This window comes from Lycium ferocissimum, chromosome 9 (assembly GCF_029784015.1).
Source record: "Lycium ferocissimum isolate CSIRO_LF1 chromosome 9, AGI_CSIRO_Lferr_CH_V1, whole genome shotgun sequence".
Lineage (NCBI taxonomy): Eukaryota > Viridiplantae > Streptophyta > Magnoliopsida > Solanales > Solanaceae > Lycium > Lycium ferocissimum.
Genome location: NC_081350.1, coordinates 50,843,370 through 50,852,974, shown reverse-complemented (window position 1 = coordinate 50,852,974; position 9,605 = coordinate 50,843,370). Strand labels below are relative to the sequence as shown.

The following is a 9,605-nucleotide window of genomic DNA, read 5'->3' as shown; positions in this document are numbered from 1 at the left end:
GTAGCATTTTTTGAAGGAATGATCCAATCTTCTATGACACCTCTATCAGTTTATAATATATATCATGTGGCTATCATAGTATACTGCAACAATATACTTCAATTGTTACTGATTTGGTATACTATATACTAGAATATTTTATTTTTTTTGAGATATAGACAGAAATAAAAAAGATAAAAAGATGTAGTATATCAGTTATCTTTTTTAGATAGAAAAAAGAGAAAAAACTCTAAAAAAAAAAACCAAAATAAAAGAGCCAAATGGTGTGTAGAATTAAATTATGAAAAAAAGAAGAAAAAAATTGAATAAATAATAAATGAAATTAGAAACGGAGAAAAACGAAAAAAAAATGAAAGGAAAATTTAAACATATATTTTCTAATAATTTAGATTTTAATAAATAAGCTAGTGATTTTAGTATTTTTTAATCAGTATTTTTCTTAATTACTTCTTGTTGTAGTCTAATTATTTAATTTTTTTTATATTTTTATTAGTCTAAAAATAATTAGCTATTATATTCATTTTTATCTTCAAAAGTAAAACTAAAAGGCAAAAAAGAATGGACAAAATTAACAAGAAGTTAAAGTAACCAAAAGAAGAACAAGAAATTAAAACAAAAAAAGGGACAAGAACCAAAGTACAATGTGCAACAATGACATCATGATGATGTCGGCTTTGAAAAAGAAACGAAAAACAAAAACAAAAAGTAAAAGTACAATGTGTAAATAGTGTGCTTCAGTGGGCATCTGTGTGCTTTTTCCTAAAATAAACACATTTAGGCTTCAACACTAATTCAATTCTTCAATTTTATTTTTTAATCATCAAAATACTCTTGAATTAATAATATTGTCTCGCTTACACATATTTGGCCAAACCCATCGATAGCCACCTATGGTCGTCCGTATTTTTCACTTGAACATCTCAACTAACCCTTATTTCATTTAGACATGATGAACTTGAGTTAAAATATGTTATTGAACACTTTTTGTTGATGTGTGTGTGCGTGTAAATGGGCTTTTGTGGAGCACGAACATTTTTTCTAGAATATTCTCTGAGATCCATCATTTCTGTCATTTCCCTCTTCACTCCACCACAAGAACCACCAAATCTCTAAACCATATGTGACAACAAATATATAAAATAAATTTAGGTCTAAAATAATTTTCGATGGAACTTCATTTTTTGATTGAGCATGATTTAAAGAAACAAAACGAAAACAAGGGGTGTGGCAGAGAAAAGCATGGCGTTTTTTGCATACAAAAGACCCAATTGGGTTAAGGATTCAAAATATTGAAAAAAACCCATCAATATATTCAAGAAAATATAAAGAAATCCAGCTAAAAAATTATGTAATTTCACCTTTTTAGAAATTAAAATCATGTCTTGGAACCATCAAAGTCTTTTTCGTACTTTGGATTAACAAATTGTGATGAAAATCTCAACACTACATCATGTTTTTCAATTCGAAATGGATTCTTTAATCAAATTTGAAAAAAATATCTTTTTTGAGAGAGAATCATCAAAATAGAAAACGTTAATGGTGGCTGCTTAGTCAAAAAGTGGGTGAGGATGGGGTTTAGAAAATAGGATTTTTTTTTTTAATTTTTTAATTAATAAAAATAATTGTTTTACTCATGTTTTATTTTTTAATAATTATTTTGGATATATACGCCACATGTACTATTTTAATTTGTCAATTTGCCACGTCATTAGCGAGTAGGTTACACACACATCACATATTTGGCTGAATGGGTAAAAAGTGTCTAAATGAAACAATTGTGGTCCACCTCAGGTGTCTAATTGGAACAAAGTGTATTTGAGGTGTCTAAGTGAAAAAACTTGACGACCACGAGTGGCCGCCGATGGGTTTGGCCTTTATCACTTAACCATGATTGAATGTATGTACTTTCACTTTAATTTGCTAAAGTTAAATTTTTTTATTTGATGTAAATGTCGGGTGTAGATAAATGTTTACACATAAATATTATCATACTTTTAAGATCATGAATTTCAAAAATACTTTTAGCATGCACAAAAATATTATTTATTTCTTAAATTTCACAAACATCACCTTATATAAGCTAAAGCAAAGGGAGTGCTTAAACATTACCACATGTGGGGGAATATTGGAAACTCTTTCTCAATGAAGTACTAATTTGTTAGTACAACACAAGAAATAAGATGTTTTTTAAAAGACTGACCAATTAGAGTTGTGATTGCATGTATAGGATCCTTCTGTTTGAATTTTTAACCGAAATGGTGTCCTTTGAGGGACAAATCCAACAAAGGGGTTTGTCAGAATTTTCATAACAAAAATAGTGAAAACGCCGTTGGGTGGAGCACCTTTAGTGTAAAACTTTGGAGAAAGGTTCATCACCCCTAAAGCACCTTTAGTGTAAATTTTTAAATTCAGTAAATCTGAAAAAGTAAATTTTTCTTCTTTGATGTGACAAGTGAGATAGCTTTTCCAGACCTAAAGGCTCATACATCCTAAGGCACCTTCAACAATCTTTTAAAAACGCCCTTGCCTGAGAGAGCCTTCTCATAAATGATAATGTATCCCTTTCTTCCCCACCACTTTCTCTGCGCTCCCCTCTTCATTCACCATTGCAGTCAAGAGCCTTCTCCATAAATTTGTTTGATACACATAAAAAAAAAAAAAAGTCAAAACATTATTTGGAAAGTAAGGATCACTTCTATCCGAAAAATTTATGCATTAATCAACCATTCAAATCAGAAAACGCATCTTCAAGAGGTAACTTTTTAATTTTATTTTTTATTACCACATTATTATTGTGTTTATTTGAACTAATATTGCTGATTTTATCTTACAGAATTTGAATGCAGCTGGACACACGCCACTAGATCATGCTATGATCACTACTTTGGTCGAAAGATGGCAACAAGAAAGACACACATTCCATCTTCGGTCTGCGGAGGCCACGTTACATTGCAGGTCGTGACTGTATTATATGGGCTGCCAGTTAATGGTTACTAGTGACGGAGATAGATTTTACCCTAGATCCTATACAGTGATAGGTGTGTATGGTAGATCTTTTAAGCCGGGCACCAGTAGAGGTTGATTAAGAATTTCAGGGGCAGATTGCTAACGATATCCTTGATTGGTCATATAACATCACCATCACTTCCTCTGATTACTGATAATACTCCTGACATTGTTGTTTAGCAGCGGGTGTGCTTGTACATGTTGTGGATCATTGAGGGTATGCTTTCGGTTAACACATCAGGTAACAAGGTCAAGTTGATGTATCTACATTTGCTTGAGGACTTGTCCAAAGTTAATATGCTTGGGATGTAGCCACACTTGCGATACTTTACATGCATCTTTGTCGTGCATCGCAGAGAGGGATTAGAGTCGTTGATGGTTTCTTACCTTTACTTCAGGTCAGTCACTTTAATTTGTTTGCTTAAATTAACGTGTTCTTTAATATTTTTGTTGTATTTTATATTATATAATAAAAGTATGGGTACATGAGAGAATTTTGCCTCTTAGGGCACAAAGAGATCCTGATCCACAAGCTGCCGAGGGGCTAGTTCCTACCCTATCAGGACCACCGTGTGCTCATGTATGGTTAATCGGCTATGCCACGACACAGAAACACTTCACCTAATATATTTATTTCGTGATCAGCTAGATTTAATCTTAGAGCATCTGGTATTTTTATACATTTGAATAATAGTTTTACTTGTGTCATTTTTATTTTTTTAAGTCTATCACTAAAACTAACTAAATTTATTTGATTATACAGTTTTCATGACATCCGTACAGTCCTGGTGTTTTCTCTTTATTACCATATTATTGTGTGAGTGGTTCTGGTGTTTGGCGTGCTGTTGTACCTGTAATAGCTTGGGATACGGTTAGTGTTACCAACAAGATAGGATATAATGCCAGTTTGGATTGATTCAGCACATTCCGGATAGAATACAATGGACCTCGAGATTTCTTTAAAAATCCATTGAACGATTCAGAATGATTGGTTGTTAAGATGCCCCATATTCTACCAGAATCACGATGAATCGTCAACTTTTCTAGTGGGATTTTTATTAGGTAATTATACGCCATAGCCTCATAATCTTTCAAACATTTCATGAGTGCTTTGATTTACTTTATTGGTGTTGGACAATGGCCTGCCACATCAATCCCTCGAGCTGCTTGTTAGAAAATTTAGAAAGTTAACCTTCACATGCCCAAGACATAGACGATGATATGCACTCGGCTCATGCAACTCAACCAAATAATAAAAACTTCTATGTATTTTAGGAGAAGATTCTTTGGTCTCCTTATAAAAAATTGCAAAGTATTTCCCCATTTGCATCTGCAGTTACAACAATTCACATCTTTAAGTCATACTTCCCATTAATGTGAGTTCTATCAATGAAGATGACAAGTTTGTTTCTTTTAAAACCTTTTATACAAGGTTTAAATGTCTAGAATAAATATTTAAAATCATATAGCTCAGCCATTGATTGATCGGCATGCAACTATTCCACCACCGTTCCTGGGTTAAAATGTTGAAGTACATTCATGTACATTGAAAGTTGCACAAATGACTGATCAAAATCACTATATATTGACTTGAATGCACACCTTCGGCCAAGCCATGCCATTTTGTCGGACGATGTATGTTTTAATGCATCCTCCACAGTAGTCAGGACATCTTTAACCTTGAATTGAGGGTTATTCCTGAGGTAAGGTAACGACAAAGAGGCGATCAGTTTAGAAACCAAGTTAAAATGATCTTCTGGGATTACACCTATGTGACAAGTATGCCTACCATAGTATTTTCGGATAATTCATAAATTTGTTGGTGTTTTTCGACCTTCAAGCATCCAATCTGATCCTGATCCCCACCTCTTGCACTTAACACTCCAATAATTTCTTTTATTCCTATATGGTGAACTTTCTGTTAACCTGCAAACTTCGTAATTTTACAGTAGTGTTTAATCTTTTCTTACGAGGGAACAACTTTCCAGACTCAAGATCAGATTCTTTATCATCCAACCAAACTTTACAGCCAACACCCTCTGATTCACGGGTAGAACGTACACCTCTACACGATCTTAAAAATCGTACAGAAATAGAATGTTGTCCGTGTGAAATGGTGTGTTTTGTGGTATTTTATCGGTTGGTTGTTGATCATTATCATTATCATTACCAGAGACACTCATATCATCTGAGTCATATGCATCATTCAGGGCATCGCTGTCAGAATCCTTACCTCCTTCACCGGCATGAGCATCATCATAAGCATCAACTTCTATCCTAGCCTATACTTCAGAAACTCTTGGAATGTCCGGAACTTGAGGAACCTCCTAGTTCCTGCACCATCTTTAGAACCATAACAATTATAATTACCGACATCAAAATGTGTACCAAAGTTAGAACCTCCATGTCCATATCTATTGGATGTAACATCAATTTGTGGTGTTGTACTTTGTGATAAGAAACTCGTAAAACTTTGAAATTATGGAAAACTACTCATTATATCTGCAGATGGTTCATATAGATTAAGAGGGGACTCATTTAGATTCAAAGAGGGCACAACAAAATTCAAAGAGGGGGCATTTATATTACATGAGGGCTCAACAATATCTAACACTTCTGTTTTAATATACAACTCCAACAAATCAAGATTTATCATATAACACGCTGTATCAGGAGCCATCATAAAATCTTGCAAAGACTCATTGTCAGTGTATGGAAATTTCAGAAGAACGAGCATTGCCCTGAACATTGGAAAATAGCCATCTACCCGAAATAGCAAGCCTTAACTCATTTGGATTAGTTTTCCTGCTAATATGCAAGTTTCTAACTAACCAATCGTACTCAACATCTAATAGAAGTTTAACAATTGGACGAGCACCACAACTATATCTAAATGTGTCAGCTTCGTATATGCTTGACATTAGCGTTATTGTCATTTATTGTGGGTTAAGGTGTTGAGCGGATTGAGTTCGTCATTGTCGTTGAGTGAATCGACAAGGTATGTAATGGCTATTCCCTATATCTTTTATTGGCACGAATCCACATCTAATGCGATTTCCAAATGAGATGTTTGAAAGAAAAGTTTTGCACCAAAATACCCTATTCATGATGTCATTTCTTTCACGTATTATAGCATTCCCTTTGTCGAGAGTTCGTATCGTGTCTAATCCTTGTTCCATGTTAGAAGGAATAACATTAAGAATATGTAAACTGTCCTACGTCATGTTTGTATCGCTGCCCCAATACAATGCAACTTTAACATGATGTTCATTTATCGTTTTTAGACCTGAAAAAAAATCTTGATTAAGTAAGTTATTTACTTAATAGGGAGACCAATACACTATGAAAAATCACTAAACTTTTTTCTCCAAATTAATAGTGAAGTGTGCATTCAAGGGAAATATACACTAATATTGTGAACTTAGAGGGTGTTTGGAAAGATAAAAAGTGTTTTTGAGCACTTAAAAGCCAAAGTGCTTTTTGGCTTTAAGCTCTTTTTTACGTTTTTGGTGTTTGGAAAAGATAAAAAGTATTTTTGAGCACTTACTTTTAAGCCAATAAAGTAAAAAAAAAAAGCTAAAAGTCAAAAGTTGTATATTCCCAAATTATGACTTTTAACTTTTAGCTTATACGCTAATTTTAGAAAGCCAATCCAAACACCCTCTTAGTGAAAATGCATGACAAATGAATATACATAGAGCATGTCCATATATAGAGGAACGGGAACATAGAGTTGAAGCACATAAGAGATCATTTATGGAGAAGATGCTTTAGTAGACATGAGCCCTTAGGGTCTGAAAAAGCTGCCTCAATATCGTCACATCACAGCAGAAAAATATACTTTTTCAGATTCTTTGAATTTTAAAATTTACTAAAGTTGTTGTAGGGAGGGATGAACCTTTCTCCAAAGCTTGAAATATTCATTGAAGGCTCATGGATAACAGAGCACCTTCAGTGTAAATATATTGAACGGGTCGTCTGTTTTTAGACGTGTGAATTGTACATTGAGGGTTTGTTTGGTATGAGGGATAAGGATAAATAGTCCCGGGATTATATTTGAAATGAGTTTATCCCACGTTTAATTGGGATAAAATCGCTGTATAACTAATTCCGGGATTGTAGTGTTATTTTATCCCTGTGGGAGGGTGGAATAACTATCCTGTTAGAAAGCGTATCTCCCTTAAATTGACCTTACGCCGCGCGAATCCGAATTAGTTGGAATCTAATATGGATACCGAATACCTAATGAAAAACAAAAAAAAAAATCAATAGTAAAACTCAATGATTGAATTGTCCCTTTCTGTCTCAAGTAAATGATAATTAAGTCTCTCCTCAATGACTTTGGCACCACAAAAAGAACCAGAAAGTCTATCTTTCAAGAATAACATGGCAGAAGAAGTGGTGCTTTTAGATTACTGGCCTAGTCCTTTCGGAACAAGAGCAAGAATTGCCCTTGCTGAGAAAGGAATTAGCTTCATCCACAAGTTTGAAGACTTGTCTAACAAAAGTCATCTGCTTATGAAAATGAACCCGGTTCAGCAAAGGGTGCCGGTTCTTGTTCATAAGGGTAAACCAGTTTGTGAATCAGATATCATTATTCAGTATATTGATGAGGTCTGGAACCATAGTTTCCCCTTATTGCCCTCTGAACCCTACCAGAGAGCTAAAGCTAGGTTCTTGGTTGACTTCATCAACAAGAAGGTAAGAGACTTTTTGGCTCTTCTAATTTTATCTCCTCCTTCAATATGTTTCATACATATATTTGGATATTTGTGTGATTTAACTTGTGTAGATAAAGGCTTATATAGACTAATTTAGTAGTACTGTTGAATCTCTCTATAATTGTTTATTTATCTAAATACTTATTTGGTTGCTGGAGATTATTATTATAGAGAACATATAATATAAACATAACTTGAAAAATTGATTCCAGCAAAAAAAAAACCATTATAGTAAAATGTTATTATAGAGGATGACGATTATAGAGAGGTTTTGGTTGTGTCAAGAAAAATGAACGCCTTCTTCATGTTTCATACGTAAATTTGGATATTTGTATGGACTTAACTTGGTGGTGTTGAAAACTTTATATACGCTATGAGCTTTACAAGCTAAGAACTCTAGACGAAGTACCAAAATATCAAGATGGAAGGGGTTGTTCGGTTGAAGTATAAGAAAATTTAATCTCTGTATTAATTTTATACAATTTTTTATTTTCGATACAAAATCCTGCATAATTAGTGTGGTTTCTGATACTAATAAACTCAGAGTAAGTTAATTAGAGTTTAATACTGAAAAACCTAAAGTTAATTATATTGTTAATTGTGGTATAACTTATACTCTTAAACGAAAATCTAGCTATGTATTAATACTCTCTTCTGTCTACAACAAGTGATTGTTAAGGTTTTGACACTTCCATTAAAAATACCACTTAATAACATTAATTGATAGAGTTATTTGATTAAATTACCCTAATCTACTCATATAAAAATGTAAAGCAGCATTGAAAGACTTTTTTAGAAAAAATTTCAGGTATTTTATTAACCAAGCGTCAATTTACAAAATAATAATAATAATTTTTTGATTTTACAAAAAAAATCAATCATTTTATATCAAACTTGAAAGACCAGAAATTCACTTATTATGAACCAGCAGGAATAGGAGACATAATGTAGAATAAGAATATATGCATTAACAATATGCGAATAACAATATCTAAAACAAAATGCCCATAAGTTACGCAATTAATCCATATAAAATCTATCTCTATTATTCGACGCATAACAATCATCGCTTTATTACTCATTAATTACATAACAAGTTTTGTACTATTATTTATTACATAACAATCTGTATATTATTATTTATCATATAGATAATCCTATAAGCATCAATTTAGGTACACGAGTCTAGTGTAAAGGTATGGATGGGGGCAAAAGAAGAACAAGAAAATGGTAAGAAAGAACTTTTAGAGTGGTCCAAGTTTTTGGAAGGAGAGCTTGGAGACAAACTTTATTTTGGGGGAGATGTCTTTGGATTTGTAGACATTGCCCTAGTTCCCTTCTACAACTGGTTCATTGTTTTCAAGACATTTGCAAATTTCAACATAATTGAAACAGAATGTCCTAAGCTGGTGATGTGGGGAGACAGGTGCTTGAACAGAGACTCTGTATCTAAGTCACTTCCTACTACAGACCAAGTTTATCAAGCTTATCTGGAATTCAAGAGAGGATGGGCACATGGTTAGAAAATTCATATGCGGATTTAGGATTTTAATTATATGTATTGAGAATTCAGGTTTCAGTTACTGAATTCATCACCTTGTTTGAGTTACCGGTTTATAATACTAGATTTTGTTATCTTTCTGTATTCGCAAAAAATAATCTAGAAACAAAAACTAAATAAAATCATAAATGGGGAAGAAGCATAATTAACGATGAACAAATCTGAGCCCACTGATTTCACATTGTATCCTTAAGGAACTTAATCCCCTCAAGTACCCGAGGTTACGGATTATTTCCTCCCAGGATAGAACGGATTACCGTCACCGGTGTAGCGGTACCTCAAACGCCGGTGTCTTTGCGAATGCAAATAATCGGCCA

The 9,605-nt window shown here is 33.3% G+C and overlaps 1 protein-coding gene across 1 annotated transcript; it reads left to right on the top strand.

The window, feature by feature from the left end:
• Window positions 1–7,308: 7,308 nt before the first annotated feature.
• LOC132031213 (glutathione S-transferase U19-like) lies at window positions 7,309–9,364 on the top strand. Its single transcript, XM_059421092.1, has 2 exons — window positions 7,309–7,707; window positions 8,903–9,364. The coding sequence occupies exons 1-2, from the start codon at window positions 7,342–7,344 to the stop codon at window positions 9,248–9,250; spliced, it is 714 nt and encodes a 237-aa protein (XP_059277075.1). The 5' UTR covers window positions 7,309–7,341; the 3' UTR covers window positions 9,251–9,364.
• Window positions 9,365–9,605: the final 241 nt, after the last annotated feature.

Bases quoted from the DNA above. Each gene is read 5' to 3' on its own strand.
- LOC132031213 (XM_059421092.1), top strand. From the start codon at position 7,342: ATGACTTTGGCACCACAAAAAGAACCAGAAAGTCTATCTTTCAAGAAT. The intron at 7,708-8,902 runs GTAAGAGACTTT...GCATCAATTTAG, and splicing joins TTGACTTCATCAACAAGAAG to GTACACGAGTCTAGTGTAAA.